Genomic DNA, 22199 nt, shown 5'->3' with positions numbered 1-22199 from the left:
GCAGGCTGAGTTATACAGGGAACTATGAGTATCACTCATGTATTATAAGGGATAATGTACCCCCTACTGTAAATGATAAGGATATTAGAAGTCACTGAGGGGTTGTTCTGTGACCATATAAAGGCACAAGGCTGCAGGCTGAGTTATACAGGGAACTCTGAGCATCACTCATGTATTATAATGGATAATGTACCCCCTACTGTAAATGATAAGGATATTAGAAGTCACTGAGGGGTTGTTCTGTGACCATATAAAGGCACAAGGCTGCAGGCTGAGTTATACAGGGAACTCTGAGCATCACTCATGTATTATAAGGGATAATGTACCCCCTACTATAAATGATAAGGATATTAGAAGTCACTGAGGGGTTGTTCTGTGACCATATAAAGGCACAAGGCTGCAGGCTGAGTTATACAGGGAACTCTGAGTATCACTCATGTATTATAAGGGATAATGTACCCCCTACTGTAAATGATAAGGATATTAGAAGTCACTGAGGGGTCCTGTGACCATATAAACGCACAAGGCTGCAGGCTGAGTTACACTGGTTAGGCAACTTCTAAAATTCTGGGATCTGTTATCAGGAAACATGTTATGCAGAAAGCTCCAAATTACAGGACCACCATTATTTCCCATAGACTCCATTTTGATCAAATATTTGAATCCCTTTTCTCTATAATAATAAAACAGTATCTTGTACTTGATCCTAAGATCATTTAATTTTAGGGCTAGGGGTTTCAGTACACATATTGGAATGACAGCCCTGTTCTGAAGAGCTTACAATCATGGCAATTCTATATTTTTGAATCAGTATAACCTCAGTTTCCAGATAAAGGGCAACTAAGCCTAAATCATTTCAATAATGTCTCTTTATACTGTAACAAGAATCAGGTCCTTAAAAGATATAAAGGATCCCCACAGTTCTCTTTGGGGTCCCCCTGCAGTTTCTTGTTTAGATGCTTTGTAAGAGGATCTCTGTTGAATTAGACCAATTACAACGGTTGTTCACCTTTAAATTAACTTTTAATATGATATAGAGATATTCTGAAACAATTTGCAATTCGTTTTAATTTTTTTCATTTTTTGTCATATGTGGTTTTTCCTGTTATTTATCTTTTTATTCAGCACCTCTCCTGCTTGCAGTTTCAGCAACCTCGTTGCTAGGGTCAAAATTCCCCTAGCAACTATGCATGATTTGAATAAGAGACTGGAATATGAATAGAAGAGGGTCTGAATAGAAAGACGAGTAATAAAAAGTAGCAACAACACTAAATGTGTAGCTTTACAGAGCATTTGTTTTTAGATGGGGTCAGTGACCCCCGTTTTAAAGCTGGAAAGAGTCAGAAGGAAAAGACAAATAATTTAAAAAACTAGACAAAATAAATAATGAAGACCAATTGAAAAGTTGCTTAGAATTGGCCATTCTGTAACATACTAAAAGGAACCTGCAGGTATTTATAACCCCCTAGTGTAACAGCTATAGGGGCAACGATTAAGAACCTCTCTCCCAAGAAATGACATATAAATAAATGATCATCCATATAAATTAATTCTAATATCCACCTAATTGGGTTTTTGGGAGACTGATCGGACACATGGGCCCCTGAGAAGCAGCACTGGGAGCCACTATTTAAAAGCTAATAAAAAATCAGACTTACGATGTGTTGAGTCTCCATTAGCGTGAAATACAAGCAAGATAAGCAGCAATCCCTTTAAACTGGTGACCAGGAGGAAACCTTGTCTGTCCATGATAAGAAGACGCCAACATTAAAAAAAAATGAATAAAATCCTCAGATCTGTAAAAAAAGAGTTATTGTTTAAAAAAAAAAAAAAAAAAAAAAAGAGGTACCAATTCAGGGCCTTATGGGTACAACTCGAAATGAGAGCAGGGGGGCTGTAGACCTGGGGTACATTATAGATGACAGTCAGGCTAAAGGTAGATGACAGTCTGGCTTTCAGTGCATTACAAGGCTGCAGTGCAGTGTTAATGAATAGCAGTCATTGCTGGAAAAGCTTTCTGATCACCTGTGGGAGGGGGAGGGGCTTAGTTAACCCAGGGCCCATCTGAAAGTGCAGGTGAATTGCAAGCCTGCCAGACACACCCTCTGTATTTCTGATTGGCTGGGAGATGGAAGCTAGGCCCACAGCTGCCGGTATCAGACACATGCTGCTGTGCTATACAAGGCCAGTATAATGATTGTATCACAGTATTGTTAGCGACCCTGCTGCTCTGTGTAATGATTGTATTACAGTGGTATTAAATGCCCAGTGTAGTAAACAAGCTGTGCTCTGTGATTGCTGAAACTTCTTTGCTAAATTTTTCAGGATTCAATGAGATCTGGCATGGTGCTGTGAGGCTGAAAACTATAGGCCTGTTAGTCTGACATCAAAGCTTTTGGAAGGGTTAATAAAGGATAAGATACTGGACCTCATTGCAAATCACATTACTATGAGTTTGTGCCAGTGTGGTTTTATATGTAATAGATCTTGCCAGGCTAATTTAATTGCCTTTTATGAGAAGGTGAGCAGGGACCTTGATTCCGGGATGGCAGTGGATGTGATTTACTGGAGTTGATACAGTGCCACACAGAAGTTTACTTGTTAAATTAAGGAATGTTGGCCTGGAAAATAGTATTTGTACCTGGATAGAGAACTGACTAAAAGATAGACTACAAAGAGTGGTGGTAAATGGAACATTTTCTAATTGGACCAGTGTTGTTAGTGGAGTACCGCAGGGCTCTGTACTAGGTCCCTTGCTTTTCAACTTGTTTATTAATGACCTGGAGGTGGCCATTGAAAGTACTGGTTCTATTTTTGCAGATGAGACTAAATTGTGCAGAATTATAGGTTCCATGCAGGATGCTGCCACTTTGCAAAGTGATCTGTCTAAACTGGAAAACTGGGCAGCAAACTGGAAAATGAGGTTCAATGTTGATAAATGCAGGTTATGCACTTTGGCAAAAATAATATAAATGCAAGTTATACACTAAATGGCAGTGTGTTGGGAGTTTCCTTAAATGAAAAGGATCTAGGGGTCTTTGTAGATAACAAGTTGTCTAATTCTGGGCAGTGTCATTCTGTGGCTACTAAAGCAAATAAAGTTCTGTCTTGTATAAAAAAGGGCATTAACTCAAGGGATGAAACATAATTCTGCCTCTTTATAGGTCCCTGGTGAGGCCTCATCTGGAGTATGGGGGCAGTTTTGGACTCCAGTCCTTAAGAGGGATATAAATGAGCTGGAGAGAGTGCAGAGACTAAGTGCAACTAAACTGGTTAGAGGGAGGGAAGAGTTAAATTATTATTAGTACATTAGAGGACATTATAGACAAATAGCAGGGGACCTTTTTACCCATAAAGTGGATCACCGTACCAGAGGCCTCCCCTTCAGACTAGAAGAAAAGAACTTTCATTTGAAGCAACGTAGGGGCTACATCAGTGAGGACAGTGAGGTTGGGGAATGCACTGCCGGGTGATGTTGTGATACTGATTCATTAATGCATTTAAAGGAGAACTAAACCCCCTTTCTAATAAAAACCCCTACCCTCCATAGACCCCCCTCCCTGCTCCCCCTTAACACAAGTAAATTCCCCTAAGCCGTTAATTACCCCTCTTCGGTAATCTCTATAAGGAAGCTCCGTATCAGCGCATGCGCAGTTGGAGCATCTTCTTGGTTCGCTACAACTGTACATGCGCCAAAAGTGATGAAAATTACCGAAGTGCCGGAATTCTGCTAAAAAATTTGCCGGAAAAAAAATTTTGACTTCAATGCGTTTTGCGAATTTTTCAGCAAAGTGAAACTGGACAGATTCGTTCATCACTAGTCTATATAGATATTTCTAGATATGAGCACTGGGTTTCATTTGGAGGGATTGAACTGATGATGGGCTTATCAAGATAATGTAACCATAAAATTATATCACGGAACTCAGGCCCGAATTTGAGGGAAGACCACAAAGGCCCAGGCCTAGGGTTGCAGGAATTAAGGGGTGGCATACGGCCCAGCCACATTTACATTTTTCCAAAAAAATCCCCAGCGCAGCATTCAGGACCCTGTAAAAAAACTAGTTTGAATCTTGTTGGGGGGGGGTTATAATGGGTACAGAGCGTCTGGCCTACGGGAGCACAATTTAGAGATCTGGGCCTGACAATACCATTATTGGCCCCACTGCTCTGTATATTGATAGTGAGTATCACAATATTATCAGCAACCCTGACGCTCTGTATAATGAAGTAGTAAACGTTCCCCATGGCAGAGCAGTATTTTGGCAGGGGGCGGCATTAGAAGTCAGGCTCATGGGACAAGCTGGCAGTTGGCTGAGTACCAGGATGCTGCAGGCTTTGTTACATTTTTCCGGCCGGCCTTGTTTTGGGTATTTCTAAACCTAAATATTTACCCTCTAAACTCTGACTCTGACACATTTTTCAGGGCACATCAAGATCCAGCTTGTTTGTAAAATAAAATGTTGGGCAACACCTTCAGGGCAGAACAAAGGCCTCTACATACTGCCTGGCTTAACCACTTCTGTACCAGAGAGGCCCAGTAATTGCAATCAAATAAACCAAAACTGTTTAATTTTCATATACATTTACTGAAAAGATAACTACAACTCCCAGAATCCTCAGCATCTCCGAGACAGCTTCAGGTGGAGTTCTTTCAGCTTCCTCTGGATCAGCTTCTAGCCAGGCAAGAATTACCTGGGCAAAAGTTGATTAGGCAAAAGTCTTTAGCCACATGCCCTTCGCACCCCTATATATATATATATATATATATATATATATATATATATATATATATATATATATTATCCCAGATAATTATATGTAACAGGAATCTATATGCAGGATCGGATTGTGGGAGATGCAATTCAACAACAGCTGGAAACCCAAAAACAATAAACTCTGGATATATAGAGGACCTCTAAAGAAGGACTAGAAATCTCTTCTTAATTAGTACCAGCAATGCCCAGGGAGTTCCTAATTCCTAAATATCCAGGCCCTTATTCCCTGTGCCGAGAGATCCTGAGCAGTCCAAGCAACTCTATTACTTTAATTGACCATGTCATTATGGGTAAATACAGTTACAGTCAGGAAAAGACTAAAAATGAATAGGATGGGCTTTTTTCCCCAGAATTTGTATTTTTCTCAGCATGGTACTATGGCTGCATGATATTAGCTCAATATTGTAGCAACTTGGCCAAAATTGGGGAGGAGGGTAAAAAGCAGTAGGGCAGGTTTAGGTGCTTGGAAATCGAAGGGGGAAATAGTTTTGAAAGACATTGTTTATTGTAAACAGAGCTGGATAGGGACCTTCTCCTCCTGTTTTCTTGGAAGGCTGGAAGAGCTAAAACATGTTTCTTGCAGGCTGTAGAGACACGTTCTTGCAGGAAAACATCTGGGATGTTGGGATCTTCCACCTGTGGCTTTATAGGAATGCGGGGGGCTGTCGTTTTACAAACAATTGGAAGGTCTCCAGTGTCAGACTGGCCTACTGGGATACCAGGAAAACTCCGGGTGCGCTCAAGTGTGAGTGGGCCCTCCTGCTTCTAACCATTTGGCCTGTTTTATGTTCATTACCTACTTCTGTATGGGAACAGAGAGGCTAAATAGATAGAAAAATAAATAGAATAGAAAGAAAAGAGACTTGAAGAGTAGAGGTTAAGCGAGGTGAGGAAGAGGAGAAATAGTTTGAATAAAGGGCCCATGAACAAAGGTTTTCTGGTGGGCCCCTGGCATCCCAGTCTGACACTGAAGTTCTCAACCCCACTCGGATCTGAGGAACTCAAATCTCTGCAGTCACTCAGCCAACCACAATACAGAAGAAAAGTCTCCTAGACTCCTACTCTGATTCATGGCTTGGCTTCATAAAGCAGATGTTTAGCATCTCGGGGTCCTAACTGTCCACATATGTTTGTTTAGCAGTAGGGATGGGCGAATTTTTTCGTCTTGTTTTGGCGCAGAAATGACGCCGATAGACTTGTATGGTGTCGTACGTCAAAAAAAAAAAGACGCAACAACATTTTTTGGACGCCCATAGACTTTAATGGGCGTCGGCGACATTAAACCGGTGGTGAATTTTTGGCGAAACGAAACGGGTCAAATTCGCCCATCTTTATTTAGCAGTTTAACACACACCAAATGCAAGAACATAACGTGGGCCATAATTTCTCTGTGTGTCACAGGAATAACAATATGATGATTTGCCCCCCCCCCATACAGAACAACCTCCCAATAAAGAAACACAACACAAGAGAAAGTTAATAGGTGCTTCTCTAGCCTTTCCTATAATCTCTGCATTGACTGTCTGACCTGTTTTGTTTTTTTAAAACCGGTTGTCATTTCGCTGATTCCATTTCTTTTCTGTTTAGTGTTCAGTATAATGTAAGTCATATATATGCGCCCAACAGTCATTACTGCATCGCTGATCAGCAACTTCCTGATTGGTCACCTGGAGGCACTTCTGCGCTGTAAATCAGTCAGGCACAGCCGGCCGAAAATATCACATGCCGTGAAAAAGTTCATGTAATTATAAGCAAACTTCACATTCCTTTCATGGCACCTGACCATGAGATCCTTTATAACTATAGGGATGTAGAAATGGTTGCAAATATATAGACGCCCAGGCCCACCAAGCCTGTCAGTAAGAAAACCCTAACCGAACCCTAATCAGCATTGGTTATTATTTCTTTATACTGAAAGTAGAAGAGAGTAATGAGGTGTCAGCAGTGGTGTAGCTACCCTGTAGTGATGTGCGGGTCAGGGTTTTCCTAATCCTCACCCGACCCTAACCCGCCCTGCTCCAGCCCGCGCCTGCCCGCACCGGCGCTTACGGGGTCCTTTTATAGACCCGCCCCACCGATGACATCACAATGACGTCACAAAAGCAGACGCAAGACTATAAAACCGGAACCCGGAAGTCGGAAGCCGGCATTGGAGGGTGGTGGGCGGGGAGAGCAGGAGAAGAGCTCAACCCACACCCGCCCACCACCCGCGAGGAGCAGTGTGAGGTCGACCCATACCCGTCCGACCCACGGGTCCCGCAGGTATCGGGTCGGCACGCACATTACTACTACCCTGGGAGGGGGTGGAGGTGCGGCCAAACGATTGCCCACGCTATATCATGGTGCCATTTGCAAATTTTGCACCCAGGCTCCTTTGTGTAAGGCGTTCTGGCCGTCCTCTGCGCATCCAAGATGTCGGCGCCCAGAGGAGGCCATGCGGCCGTCGCATGCCAGCGTGACGCCTGCGTGACGCGCAGCGTATTGACGCATCCTTTTGACGCTGGCCACCAAAACGTGCAGGCATCGGCGCGCATTTTGGCGCACGTCCTATGATGTCATCTGGCACGTTCTGGCGCGAAATTCTGCCTATTTAAAAACGCCAGAAGGTTCTCTCAGCGCCCAAGTATAGGTTTTACTATCTTGAGTTCCTGGGTGTATATTATTATTGTTTTCCTGATCCTCGACCCTTGCCTGAAATCTCGACCACGATATCTTGCTGCCTGGACTGGCGATTCTTCTGCCTGATCCTTTGTACCATGAACTGTGTTTGCCTAATTGCTTCCTCCTTGGTCCGCACTCCAAACTGCGCCCTGACACTTTGGTGTTAATGGATAAGTAAGAAATAAGTGAATGTAAAATTGTTAAGAGTGCTGAGGAGTTAAACTCCACCAGCCCATTCACCAAGAGCAACTAATCCACAGTTACATGATAAAAATCAGTGCACTTCTTCTAAATCCAAATTGTAGGGCTGCACGGAATGCAAAGAGATTGAGGATATATCTGTAATAAGCACAACATTCTGGGAGTGACACATGTCAGGACCTGGTGGATCTATGAGCAATGAAAGGCTCCACTGGAAGCAGCACCGTCTGTGTTTGTTGTCACATAATTATCAAGTAATTTATCTGGACTTGGGCTGATGCCAGACACGTGATATAACACAAGAAGCAAAGTATCCTGCTCTCTGCACAGCTCCACACAAATATTACATTTATTTTGGGGCTCAAACTCATGGTTGAGGTCCAACTTTATGGCCAGGGTCCCCCTTAACCTCATATCTCAGTTAGAGAAGAGAGAAATCATTGCTGTATCAATCATTCAGCCTCAGTTTAAGAATATTAATCACTGCAAAGATGTGATCCCCCCATCCCAGCCCACCAGGCCCGGACTGGCAATCTGTGGGTTCTGGCAAATGCCAAATTGGCTGCTATAAGGTCCCATAGTAAGTCAGTATTAGTGGGCTGGTGGGGGCTGTTTGGGCTTTTGTGTACTTGAAATGCCAGGGCCTATTGTAATTCTCAGTCAGGACCTGCAGCCCACAAATAATTCAGCCTAATACTAAATATGAAAGCAGTGTGAGCTGAACTGTAGATTCTACACTCCGGCTTTAATTACAGTAAATCTTAAAGAGAAAAGGAGAATGGTAGACAGATAAATACTGTAGACAGCAGATAGATAGATAGATAGATAGATAGATAGATAGATAGATAGATAGATAGATAGATAGATAGATAGATAGATAGATAGATAGATGAAACATAGATAGATAGATAGATAGATAGATAGATAGATAGATAGATAGATAATAGATGATAGATAGATAGATAGATAGATAGATAGATAGATAGATGATAGATAGATAGATAGATAGATAGATGATAGATAGATTGATTGATAGATAGATAGATAGATAGATAGATAGATAGATAGATAGATAGATAGATAATAGATGATAGATAGATAGATAATAGATGATAGATAGATAGATAGATAGATGATAGATAGATAGATAGATAGATAGATAGATAGATAGATAGATAGATAGATAGATAGATAGATCAATAGATAGATAGATAGATAGATAGATGATAGATAGATTGATAGATAGATAGAGATAGAGAATAGATAGATAGATAGATAGAGAGAGAGAGAGAGAGAGAGAGAGAGAGAGAGAGAGAGAGAGAGAGAGAGATAGATGATAGATAGATAGATAGATAGATGAAACATAGATAGATAGATAGATAGATAGATAGATAGATAGATGATAGATAGAGAGAGAGAGAGAGAGAGAGAGAGAGAGATAGATAGATAGATAGATAAATAGATAGAGTTAGATGATAGACAGACAGACAAATAGATAGGCAGATAGATTACATTTTCTGCGAGCTCTAAATAATTCCACGTTTACATAGAAAGAAAGTGATATTTCCTGTATTTTCCCAACGATCTTATGTGAACTCATAGTGGGCCAGTTCAGAATTGGGGCATCCCTTATAGTGAAAAATGTAAACAAGGACCAAAAAATGTCACTTTCATTTTAGAGGGAGGAAAGAAAATCCTCTTTAAAGGGACGGTTCACCTTCAAGTTAACTTAGTATGTTATATAACAGCTAATTAGCTAATTCTGAGCAACTTTTTAACTGACCTTTTTTCTTTTTTGCTTTTTGCCGTCCCTTATAATTGGCTTCCGTCTGAGTCAAGGTTCTCACCTCGTCTCATGGCAGAAGTGGACCTGAGGACCCAACATAGTGTCCATTTTGGCTTGATCACAGCATTGATGGCATTAGCCTCTCATTCACTCGGCGCAAGTCAGTGGTGGCCATTGGCAAATTCCCTTGAGCCGATGAGGGCACTTGCGTGTATAACCCATCAGAGTAGGCTAAATGGGTGCAAGTTACAGGGGAGCATATATAGTGAATAAAGTACCCCCTCTTGTAAAATATAAGGATATTATAAGTTACTGAGGAGTTTCATGACCATATAAAAGTACGAGGCCGAAGGCTCCCCGTTTATAAGGATATAATTTACAGGCTTTTGTGTATTATAGAGCAAATATCTGAATGCCCCGTCAATATGGGCCCCTAGAAATTTGTTCCTTCATCATAATTGAGTCTTCTTATCTGTGAAATTAGTTCCCCTTTAAAATAAGGCTTTATCTAATACATCTGATTAGCAAACAAAGAGACGGAGATCTGACGTGGGTTCTGCTCTGACAAACCATCACGTGCTGATTTGCACTTGTTTCTTTACCGTATAAATATTCCTATAAATGTTTTCTGCAAAAACAAAATCAATCATAAAATCTTGCCAAAATCCGCTGCCCTCTAACTAGGGATGCACCGAATCCAAGATTTGGTTCAGGATTCGTTCTTTTTCAACAGGATTCGGATTTGGCCGAATCCTTCTGCCTGGCCGAACTGAATCCGAATCCTAATTTGCATATTCAAATGAGGGGCAGGGAGGGAAAATAGCGTGACTTTTGTCACAAAACCAGGAAGTAAAAAATGTTTTCCCCTTCCCACCCCTAATTAGCATATGCAAATTAGGATTCAGATTCAGTTCGGTATTCGGCCCAAGCTTTCGCGAAGGATTCGGGGCACCCCCGGCCACCCAAGTACACCCCCAATCCAGTGTCGGTCTGGGCCGACGAGATATCGGGTCCTGGTCCTTGCACAGAAGCTTCTGCCAAAAGCCAATTAAGTTAGAAATGTTGTATCTTTTTCTGGCTGTTCAGTGCAGGAGATCAAATAGAAAGTCAGGACTGCGGGTTGAGCTGTCAAAAGCGGGATTGTCCCGCTCAAAACGGGACAGTTGGGAGGTATGGATAGGGCTACTGTCTGAAGTACAGATGTGCTGGTGTCTGACCTGACCATACCTCCCAACATTTTGGAAACAAAAAGAGGGAGTAAAAAGTTTGCGACAAAATTGTTTTGGCCACTCCCATTTTTGTGGCCACACCCCCTAATTACCATGTCATTTTACAAAATTTGGCAGGTTATGAAAGTTTGAACATATTTCTGGGGTTTTTTTTTCCAGTTATTACAGTTTTGCTAATGAAGGTGAATTGCCCTTTAAGCTGTGAGTCTAACTTCTCCCAAGGGATCTGTCTCTGCCAAAGGCCAATTAAGTTAGAAACTTTTTTTTTCTGGCTGTTCAGTGCAGCGAAAAACTGGACTTTCCAGTACAAATGAGGGACTGCGGGTTGAGCTGTCAAAAGAGGGACTTGTCCCTCTAAAAACGGGACAGTTGGGCGCTATGGCGCCTGACTAACTGCCTGTTTGACTAACTGCCTGTTTAGAGATGTGAGGAATAATTGCTGTATCAGCCATTCAGTCACAGTATTTAGTATCTATGACTGTAAAGAGGTTATATCTTGATATTCCCCACCCCCCGGCCACCCAAGTACACCCCCAATCCAATGCAATAAATACAAAGTATAAAGCAATGTGAGCTGGGAGCAGTAGAAAGATTATTTATACCTTACTAGCCCCCTCTAATGTTCTGTTTTAGTAACTGCAGGGAGAACAGGAGCATATGAAAAGGTGAGGTTATCCTTATATTTTATTATATATATTTACTATTAACATTCTAAATGTAATATCCGCTCACAATCAATAATATCAGTAGCATGAATACAGAATATATACGCATACCTCCCAACTATCCCGTTTTTCGCGGGACAGTCCCAATTTTGTCAGCTCAACCCACAGTCCCAGATTGTTACTGAAATGTCCCGACTTTCTCTTTGATCTCCTCACTGAACAGCCAGAAAAAGATACAAAGTCTCTTAAACTTAATTGGCTTTTGGCCCAAGAGCCCAGAATACATGGCAGGTGCACTTAGATACATTTGTAACAATTTAAGATAAGCAAAGAAATAATTGTAACAATTGAAGATAAGCAGGTCTCTTGGGGAAACTGTGACTTGCAGCTTAAAGGGCAATTCCCCTTATTAGCAAAACTGTAATAACACATAAAACCTGACCCTAAAAGTCCAAAACTTTCCATAACCTGCCAGATTTTGTAAAAAGGATGTGGTATTTTGGAGGTGTGGCCATAACATGGGTGTGGTCCAAAAAATTTTATCGCAGCAAATATTTTTGTCCCTCTTTCTATTTTCCAAATGTTGTGAGTTATGCACAGGGGTGGACAAAAGAATGTAAAGTGCCAAGTGTTTCAAAAATACATAGTAAATCTTAACGATGGAAAGAGACATTCGTTTTACTAGATATTGGGCTTTGCCCTTGAAGAACTTCTATAAAGTCCAAAATAATGAGACATTTCCATTTGTCTGTATGTGTCTCTTCTCATAGTGAGTCAGTTCAGGAATGGGCCACTCATTATAGTGAAAAGCCGAAACAAGGACCAAGAATTTTCACTTTTATTTCAGAATTAAATACGAAAACCCTCAGTTTCAAGGTTCACTACTGGCACTCAATGTGGTTTTATGTCCCAGTTAATAATAACAGTGGATTGTGCACAAATTCCCATTGCACAGATAAACCACCCCCCCCATTCTGCAAAATAGTTTCCTGCCAACAAAACAATCGCAACAAAGGGTGAAGGGATGCTGAGAATCACAAGGACCAAACTTGGAGCTGCTTTAGTTTCCGTGTGTGCCCTTTTTAGCTTAAGAAATAACAAAACAACATTGTTTTGTCGATAAGCAAAAAGTTTGAGAAGATTCTCATTCATCCAGGTCATGGTATATCTGTAGAAATAAGTCAAATCTACTGGACTTGCTGTGTTTTTCTTGAAAATAAGCAAAAAGTATTCATTGTACTTGTGTTAAATAAGTGTAGAGATCCTGAGGTTTAGGTATGTTTTACATAAGTGGTCATTTGACTCACCCAGACTCACTTTTCCTGGGTCCATTGTAGTTCAAGGTTTGCCCAGTAGGTGGCAATGTTTAAGAGTTTAAAAGGGAGTTCTCTTCCTGGATCCCACCTTGCAGGAAGGTAAGTACAGCAGTGGGTCTGAGCGGTGACAGGCCCGAGTCAGGGAAAGTTTATTAATCAGCTGAAGTTTGTGTAATAGTTGCTCTAGGAGTGAAAGATAGTGGCAGGTATTTATTGAGCAGCTTTTTAGCTCCAACAAGGACAGCAGTTGGGGTTAAGCCGCCAGACAGGGACACAAGTGGGTGATTTCAGGAGCAGGGAAAGTGCCAAGGTGCAAGATACCCCATGAGATCCCTAGTGCTGGGAATGTCACCAAGAAAGGCTGTACTACCCCCTCAGAGGAGTAGAACTGAATGTATCCCAAAGTGCGAAGGTTCTTCTTGATTTACCTTGAATGTACCTGCAGATTTATACTGCCTGAAAGCTGTCACCAAGATTTATTGCCTTGTCCAATGAAGAAGTTGATTTGAAGCAACCTCGCTGGGCCACTGTTACTTTTAGCCTGATGCACCAGGAGGATCCACCTGAGTGTAAGCTTCTTAAAGGGGCCACTACACACTGCTGGGAGTTACAGTCTAATGGTGTCCTAGGTACGCTGTCAGCAAATCAAACTATTTCCACACCTACGGGTGCACTACATAAATTGTCTTTCTAATATCCACAGCTATTTTTTTTCATCCATTCCTTACTAATGACCAGTGATGGGCGAATTAGTCCCGTTTTGCTGAAACAGCGAAAAATTAGCGAAACTCGAACTTTGTCGCCCGCGTCAATTTTGACACCTGCATTAAAGTCAATGGGCGTCCGAATATTTTTGACACACGACAGTTTTGACGCGAGTCCAAAAATTCGCCGCAAATTTGTGCCTGCCGAAATGTATTTGCCCATCACTACTAAGGGCTATATAGAGAAATATAGGAAAAGTTCAGCTGAGGACCAAAGAAAAGATACTGGGGGTCATTTGTAAAGTTTACGCAGCACATATTTTTCGCAAATGGTTGTATTGCGCATGTTTTTGCCTGAACGCTAATATATTGCACTGCTGTGCCCGAATTCGCAGTGTGAATACATTTTCGCAAATGGCGCGCAAATGAGACGGGAGTTTACGCGAGCGCACCCAATGTGCGAGGTTGTTGTGCGCGAAAATAGCGTTGACAGTGACTTAGATTCGAAGTTTGCAAAACTGTTTTGCGAATATTTTATCTGCCACCAAAGTTGTGGCGTAATTGAGTCGCAGAGTGTGCGCATAAAGATTCCCCATTTGCAAATTGTGACATATTTATAAAGCTCCTATAGACATTCGCATTGTGAAAAAAAATGCGCAATTCTGTTTGCACCCTCTTCTTCAGATTTATAAATATAACCATGCGCAGGGCAATTATATTCACTTTGCAAACCAATCTGCCCTGCGCAAAGTTTATAAATGAGCCCCACTAAGTCCAAATGTGGTGCATGGAGCAAAGGGAAGTCTTTCATCCTTCAACCCATCTGTGCCCTGGGTAATTGTTTCCTGCATCTGTGATGTTACATTCCCCATTAATATAAGATTATATCGAATATATCTGATTAGCAAACAAAGAGTAGGTGATACTGTATGACGTGGGTTCTGCTCCGGCAAACCATCACATGTTGCAATATCACACAGGTTTTTTGTTTGGATTTGCATTTGTTTCTTTATGGTATAAATATTGCTAGACATATTTTCTGCAAAAAGGAACAAATAAATCATAAAATCTTGCCAAAGATTTTTGCTCTCAAATCTATAGGGTTGGTGGCTGAAGTACAGATGGGCTGGTTTCTGGCTTGAACAAATGCCTGCCTGACTAACTGCCTGCTTGACTAACTGCCTGCTTGACCAACTGCCTGCCTGACCAACTGCCTGCCTGACTAACTGCCTGCCTGACCAACTGCCTGCCTGACCAACTGCCTGCCTGACCAACTGCCTGCTTGACCAACTGCCTGCTTGACCAACTGCCTGCCTGCCTGACTAACTGCCTGCTTGACTAACTGCCTGCCTGCCTGACTAACTGCCTGCTTGACCAACTGCCTGCCTGCCTGACTAACTGCCTGCTTGACCAACTGCCTGCCTGACTAAAGGTGGCCATACACGGATAGATCCGCTCGTTTGGCGATGTCGCCAAACGAGCGGATCTCCCTCCGATATGCCCACCTTGAGGTGGGCAATATCGGGCTGATCCGATCGTGGGCCCTAGGGCCCAACGATCGGATCCTAGCGTTCGCCAAACGGGCGGTCGGATCGCGGGACCGCATCAACGAACAGATGCGGCCGCGATCCGACGGGATTTTTAATCCCATCCGATCGAGATCTGGCCGACTTTCGGCCAGATCTCGATCGGGGAAGCCCGTCGGGGGCCCCCATACACGGGCCAATAAGCTGCCGACTCGGTCTGTCGGCAGCTTTTATCGGCCCGTGTATGGCCACCTTAACTGCCTGCCTGACTAACTGCCTGGTTGACCAACTGCCTGCCTGACTGCCTGCCTGACCAACTGCCTGCCTGACTAACTGCCTGCTTGACCAACTGCCTGCTTGACCAACTGCCTGCCTGCCTGACTAACTGCCTGCTTGACTAACTGCCTGCTTGACCAACTGCCTGCCTGACCAACTGCCTGCCTGACTAACTGCCTGCTTGACCAACTGCCTGCTTGACCAACTGCCTGCCTGACTAACTGCCTGCTTGACTAACTGCCTGCTTGACCAACTTCCTGCTTGACCAACTGCCTGCTTGACCAACTGCCTGCTTGACCAACTGCCTGCCTGACTAACTGCCTGCTTGACTAACTGCCTGCTTGACCAACTGCCTGCCTGACTAACTGCCTGCCTGACTAACTGCCTGCCTGACGAGCTTTCTACCTAATATAATATTTTCTGTTTTTTTTTTGCATAATCACAGAAAATGTAAAGAATTGCATCTTCTTTATCAAAATCATGTGACCTGGAATAGTCACACTGCTTCGAGGTGGCCTGTGTTGATATGACTGGGGGGATCATTTTGTGAGAGCCCCAGGTGCAAGTGCAAGGGCCCAGCCAGGGATGTATTGTAGATTTGGGGCCATGGGGTGAATGTAGATTTCCATTTTGGAGTGCAGAGACCTGTGGCAATTCTTCTACCTGTAGAACAGAGCACAAACTACAAATAACGTGGATTTGTGCACTTTGCCTCTTGCCCTGCAGGTAGTAAATGACCCCTTTTGTGGGTTTTTGGCGCGATCCGACGCACTGCGACAAAATGCAGAATAAGGTAAGAGATAGAAATGTTGGATGAAGTCGCATCGTTGATCCGACCTGATCGGATCATCGCTGCTACTTCATACGACATTTATATCTCTTACCTTATTTCTGTCGTTTTCTAGCGTTTAGTCGCAATGCGTCGGATCGCGCTGAAAACATCCATGTAGTCCTACCCAAACAGTGCATTGGGACACAAGTACAATGAAAGTGGTTTAATATGCAACTTACTGCAGGAAACTGTGCAACCTGAGGAAGGGGTTGGACCTCAAAAGCTTGTGTGTTCAATACTTCTGCAAATAAATGTGCTAAAGGCATTGCCTAGCTGAATTGGTGAGCTTCTTCCCTACTTTGGATTGTTGCAGTGTTGGGCTTGGAAGCGGCCTGGGATATGGATGCACCCAATAACATGAAGTAAGTGGTGTGCGGCCAATTCAAAAGTATTGCTGAACTGTAATAGGCTGCATCAACACATACCTCCCAACATTTGAGAAATCACACGTGGTGAAAGGTTTGTCAACATGCAGAAACGGTTTGTTTGATGGGATTTTCAGAGATGCCCAATCGATATATTTTTGGGCAGATAACAGTCTGGTAGGCCCATACGTGGTCCCCTTGCACAAGCAGATAAGTTGTCAACTTGGTCTAAAACCAATTTGAAACCAGCATCTTAATTCCGCCTGTGTATAGCTACCTTTGCTTATTTCAAATCAAACTAATCCCAGATTTAACCAGATCCACCACTTTTTGATTTGGAAGAATCTTAAGTGTTTCATCAAAGGTGGTCACATACGGACTGCTTGGTGGTCTTGGCAGCTTATAGACTTTTCTATGGGTCCACCAAAGGGCCCACCAAACTCATACCTGGCCTATATCGATATTGGCACTTTGCCAAATGAGCAGATCTGGTAGTGTGGCCACTTTTAGACCTTTTTTTTGTGCGCAAATGAGTCATCTTCATGACTGCACTCAAATCTGAGTATGCAAGTTATGGTCTAGTTCGGTATTTGGGTGCACCCTTGCAGGTTCAGACAGACCAACACACTATATTTTCTTAGAAAACGTTAACTTTTACTGTGAATAAGAGAAAATGCAAATTTCACATAAAAATAATGGCTTATAAAACCACCTGGTTCAGCAGAAATAAAATAATTGTAAAAATTCAGAGGAAAAAAAAAAAAAAAAGGGGCCACACGTATGTATCCAGGAGGAGGATAACGTCATGAATAAAATAAACTTTTAATGAGGGAGGAAAACTGGTTTCCCCTGAAGGATCTGAAAACATGCAGTTGTCACATGATAATATATAATGTCATTGTGATAAAGTAAAAGCACTCGGTCATATATTCCTGTCTGGACGCAGGCAGATTTGGGGTGCTCCTGTTGATGAAATCATAGAGGTTTGCTGGATTCCTCAGACAGCAAAGGGTAAAGCCATGCGACAAACCTAATGGAGTCACATGCAAGTTCTAAGGTTTGTTGGGGTGTAAGGAGGTTGCCAATCGCCCCCCACTTAGTTCTCTCCAGCAGCAATGCATCTTCAATCTTCATGGTTTCTCCATGCAGCCCATCTTTGAGGGGCTTCCTCTAGACTCCTTGGCTACCGACATAAGGAAGAGGACTGCGCATGCTTGAGGATGGAGTTTACTAAGAGTCTGGTCAAGAACTGTTGCTCAAGCGCCTGCGCAAAAGTGTTACGGGTTTGGTTTTTTCATCCTCTTGATCACTTTCACACTGCCTCTGAAACAACATAACGCAAGATATTGGGAATATTCTGCCCAAAAGTCAACTGATTTTATCATTAAAAAATAGCCCTAAATAGTTTTTTACCCTTCCCTATACCACGGTTAAAACGAAGTGCTAGGCTGCCATTTTCTTTCCTTGGGGTGCTAGACTTGAGGCCTCCTGCCTATTATAAAGATGAGCCGTGTATTCACACTAGGCAGGAGGTGATACATGACTACAGGAGACTGGAGAACTAATGTCAACAGTATTTCCAGTCTCTCTCAACCTCATACCACATCCTAGCCTGCCACAGAGGGTGAATACACTGGTATGGAGTCATTCACCTTAGATACCAACAAGATTCTTACATCTTCCCCACTAGAAAACCAAGTTTAATATAGAGATGTGTGCAATCAATTCTGTTTTCATTGACTTTTCTTTGACAGCATTTGTGATAGACCCTAGAGTCTTAGGGGCAAATTCACTAAGATTCGTAATTGTGCCAGGCGTAACTTCGCCGCACTTCGCCAGGCGTAGTTTCGCCAGCGCTCCGCAAATTCACTAAAATCCGAAGTTGCGCTCAGGGGTAGCGCAAGGTTGCGAAGTTGCGCTACCGTTGATTTGCTAAGTGAAGCGAAGTTACGCTAGCTATGGTTAATTTGCATACGGCGCCAAATTCAATTTTCAATGGAGGAATATGTAGCAGCACTACACAAGCCTGGGAAACCTTCAAAACATCAAATAAAATTTTTATTTTGCCCTACACATGTGCCCACTGTATAGTTAAGTTGCCATGAGTTCGGAAATGTAGGGGGGAAGGAGGGGAGCCCCAAAAAAAATTAGATCTTTTTCAGCCTATCACCCATAATATAGAAAAAACGCCAGCGTTTTTTGGGACTTAGAAAAATTTTTAACTTTTTTTGAAGCAATCCCTATCTACTCTATTGCGCTTCGCCTGGTCTGAGGTGGCGAAGGAAGTCTAGCGTAAAAGGTAGCGTTCAGTACAATGCGCGCGTTAGTGAATTTGCGTAGTTACGTCCGTTGCGCAAATTCGCCAGGCGTAAGGGTGTGAAGTAACACTACCGAATTTAACCCAGCGTTCATTAGTGAATTTGCGAAGTAACGAAAATGCCCAACGCTAGCGAATTAACGCTAGCGTTAGGCACTTCGGCGCTTAGTGAATTTGCCCCCTAGAGTGTGAGAAAAGGAATTCCAAAAATGGGTGCTACACTGGAGAATTCCTAAAGGCCTAAAAGTGAAATGTGGTTGGGGATGGTTTGAAGAGTATGTTCAACAAGACCATAGATGTAAGAGAATAAGGTTGAGTATGTGATAAGAATGAGTCGGCTTTAATCCTGGAACCAACAAGAAGCCAGTAGACTGAAAGTGTTGAGAAGCAGAAGAGTAGTAGCAGTAGATGTTTCTGGTGAAGGAGTTTATTACTGACTGCAGTGTAGAGGGTCAGGAGAGTAGAAGAACAGGAAGGGAGTTGCAGTAGTCTAGATAAGATACAATAAAGATATGGACATTAGCCTTGGTGACATCTTCAACGAGGAAGGGTCAAATTATTGCAATATTATGTAGAAGAAAGAGATATGACTGATAAAGAAATCAGATTTGGGGGATAAAAGTGAGGGCTAAGTAAAATGTATCACATAGGCAGCAGGTCTGCAAGGTAGGAGTAATGGAGGAGCTGTTTATGGATATGGAGATATCAGGTTCAAGTGAGACAGATTTGGGGGAAATTATTAAGTTCTCTTTTGTTGAGTTATAAATAGTGATGCAACATCTATGATGATACCAGGCAGCGTCATTCTGTGGCCACTAAAGCAAATAAAGTACACCAGAGCCCCCCCTTTCAGACTAAAGGAAAAGAAGTTTCATTTAAAGGAACAGAGTAGGGGGTTCATCACAGTGAGGACAGTGAGGTTGTGAAATGCACTGCCGGGTGATGTTGTGATGCTGATTCAGTTAATGACTATAAGAGGGACTTGGATGATTTCTTGGACACACATAATAGCAAAGACTATTGTGATACTAAACTATATAGTTAGTGTATGAATATATATAGTTTATGTGAAGGTAGGGAGGGGTCAGTGTGTGTATCGATGTTGGGTTTCATTTGGAGGGGTTGAACGGACTTTGGTCTTTTTTCAACCCAACTTAAAGTGAACCTGTCACCCAGACATAAAAAACTGTATAATAAAAGTCCTTTTCAAATTAAACATGAAACCCAAATATTTTTTTTTATTAAAGCATTCATTGCTGTTGTAAGCTCATTTAAAAAGCTCAGCTGTCAATCAAAAATTGCCTGTCCCTCCTCTATGCCTTAGGCATAGAGGCGGGTCAGGCAATTACTTTCACTTTCCCTTCAGCACTTCCTAGAGGTCACACATTCCCCCACTCTCTTTACTTATAATTGTGTAGCCAGGACATGGGGATGGACATCAGGTCCCCCATGCTGGTGCACAAACAAGATTCTGAAATGATACAAGACTTGACTTCAAATAAGTGTGCACAAAATGGCTCCTGCCTGCTTGCTATTTATTTTTTCCCAGACGGAAGGAAACAAGATTCAAATAATATTTACAGTGTAATTAAAGCTCATTTTGCTTGACTAACATGATATAATAGGACTTGGAATTATTTTTTTGGGTGATGGGTCCCCTTTAACTATGTAACTATATACCTATGATACAGCAGAAAGACTGTATTTAATTGGAGAGAGGTATGAATAAAAATTTTTTATATATGTGTGTCAGCAAAAAACTTTTGTTTCTGAAGCCTATGGGATACTTGGCTGAGGGGTGAGGTATATATAAAGAATGGAGTGATTAGTGTACCTTGTGGTACTCCATCAGACAGGTCTAGTGGAGTGGAGCAAGTATCTGAATAGGGATACCGAATGTCTGGTTGAGAGATAAGAGGAAAATCAAGAACAAATGTTTGGAAGCACCGTCAATAAGCTAAGGAGAATGTACCCCATATTTTTTGTGTTGGAGGTAGAAAACTAGATTGTAGGGGATCAATAATATTTTCATATGCACCAGTGGGTCTGGATTGTAACAGAAATAGATGTGTGCATTTATGGAAATGATGTATTGCTAAAAAGATGAAACCGTTCACAAAAGATGTTGTGGTCCAGGTGGTTACTTACAAGTTCTTCTTCATCCTTCATTGGGTTACACAGCAGCTTCATACGACATAGCCTGTTACAGGCGGATACCATGTTGTAGGAAAGCTGAATGGAGAGACAGAGAGTTAGTCCTGAAGGTGAAAGTAACATGGTCCTAATGTAAAAGACACCAGGAGGGTGAGGATTCTGGGAACTGTAGCTAAAAACAGGTGGAAGGTTGAGAATAGGAAAGTAATCTCTCCCCTTGCACATGATTTGGAGCAAGTTATACGAAGGGTCCACTTTTAGCTTTGGCTATACTCTCCTCTAACATCTCACCTTCCACTTCCGTCGAGCATTAAATTTCTTAAAATTCTTCATGTTGATAGATGAGCGGCTTCTGTTCACAGCTTGGTTCCTGTTTAGTGGCTGTGGGGAGGGACACAAGGAATTCTAGTAAATTAACTGTTAACATTTCTCATCTCCAAACCCTAAAGCCTTTTATATTCTGTAGGAGAGTTGTATTAGGGTAGCTCATCAAACAGGCAGTCTTGTCTATGAAGGAACAGTCTATGCTGAGACTGCTGTATCACTTGGGTTCTGCACAAGAAGGTATTGGGGTACAGGTGGCAGTGCAAATATTTTTGGCGTTATTGTAGAGTTTGCACTGGCTGTCTGTGGGCACCTGAGTTTGGTTCCCCTTAAGAGGGCAAAGGAGAAACAGTGGGTTATATTGTTGATTTTAGAAGTCTTTTTCAGCCAAACTGTGAGTTTAAAGGGATACTGTCATGGGAAAAAAAATTTTTTCAAAAATGCATCAGTTAATAGTGCTGCTCCAGCAGAATTCTGCATTGAAATCCGTTTCTCAAAAGAGCAAACAGGTTTTTTTTATATTTAATTTTGAAATCTGACATGGGGCTAGACATATTGTCAGTTTCCCAGCTGCCCTAAGTCATGTGACTTGTGCTTTGATAAACTTCAGTCACTCTTTACTGCAAGTTGGAGTGATATCACCCCCTCTCTTTCCCCCCAGCAGCCTAACAACAGAACAATGGGAAGGTAACCAGATAGCAATTTGCTAACACAAGATAACAGCTGCCTGGTAGATCTAAGAACAGCACTCAATAGTAAAAATCCAGGTCCCACTGCAACACATTCAGTTACATTAAGTTGGAGAAACAACAGCCTGCCAGAAGACAGTTCCATCCTAAAGTACTGGCTCTTTCTGAAAGCACATGACCAGGCAAAATGACCTGAGATGCACCTACACACCAATATTACAGCTAATAAATACACTTGCTGGTTCAAGAATTACATTTTAAATTGTAGAGTGAATTATTTGCAGTGTAAACAGTGTATTTTAGAAACAAAAAAAAATCCTAAAAATCACAACAGAGACCCTTTAAGCATATCAATTTAAGGGATATATTTATCAAA

General features: G+C 42.1%; 2 protein-coding genes across 10 annotated transcripts in view; both read right to left on the bottom strand.

Moving 5' to 3' along the window:
• The window catches only part of insrr.S (insulin receptor related receptor S homeolog), a 40477-nt gene extending 38438 nt beyond the window's left edge, over window positions 1-2039 (bottom strand). The window contains exon 1 of the mRNA XM_018233479.2: window positions 1659-2039. Within this exon, the coding sequence (XP_018088968.1) occupies window positions 1659-1749 (91 nt within the window). The 5' untranslated portion in view covers window positions 1750-2039. The remainder of the gene's footprint in view (window positions 1-1658) is intronic.
• Window positions 2040-17142: 15103 nt separating this feature from the next.
• Window positions 17143-22199, bottom strand: part of LOC108700356 (death-associated protein kinase 2) — a 63733-nt gene continuing 58676 nt past the window's right edge. For all 9 annotated transcript variants that reach the window (XM_041574471.1, XM_018233471.2, XM_018233477.2 and 6 more), the window contains 3 exons: window positions 21102-21191; window positions 20805-20888; window positions 17143-17662 (listed from right to left, as the gene is read on the bottom strand). In XM_041574471.1, coding sequence (XP_041430405.1) covers window positions 17582-17662; window positions 20805-20888; window positions 21102-21191 — 255 coding nt within the window. In that variant the 3' untranslated portion in view covers window positions 17143-17581. The remainder of the gene's footprint in view (window positions 17663-20804; window positions 20889-21101; window positions 21192-22199) is intronic.

This window comes from Xenopus laevis, chromosome 8S (genome assembly GCF_017654675.1).
Source record: "Xenopus laevis strain J_2021 chromosome 8S, Xenopus_laevis_v10.1, whole genome shotgun sequence".
Lineage (NCBI taxonomy): Eukaryota > Metazoa > Chordata > Amphibia > Anura > Pipidae > Xenopus > Xenopus laevis.
This window is presented reverse-complemented; position numbering and strand designations above follow the sequence as displayed.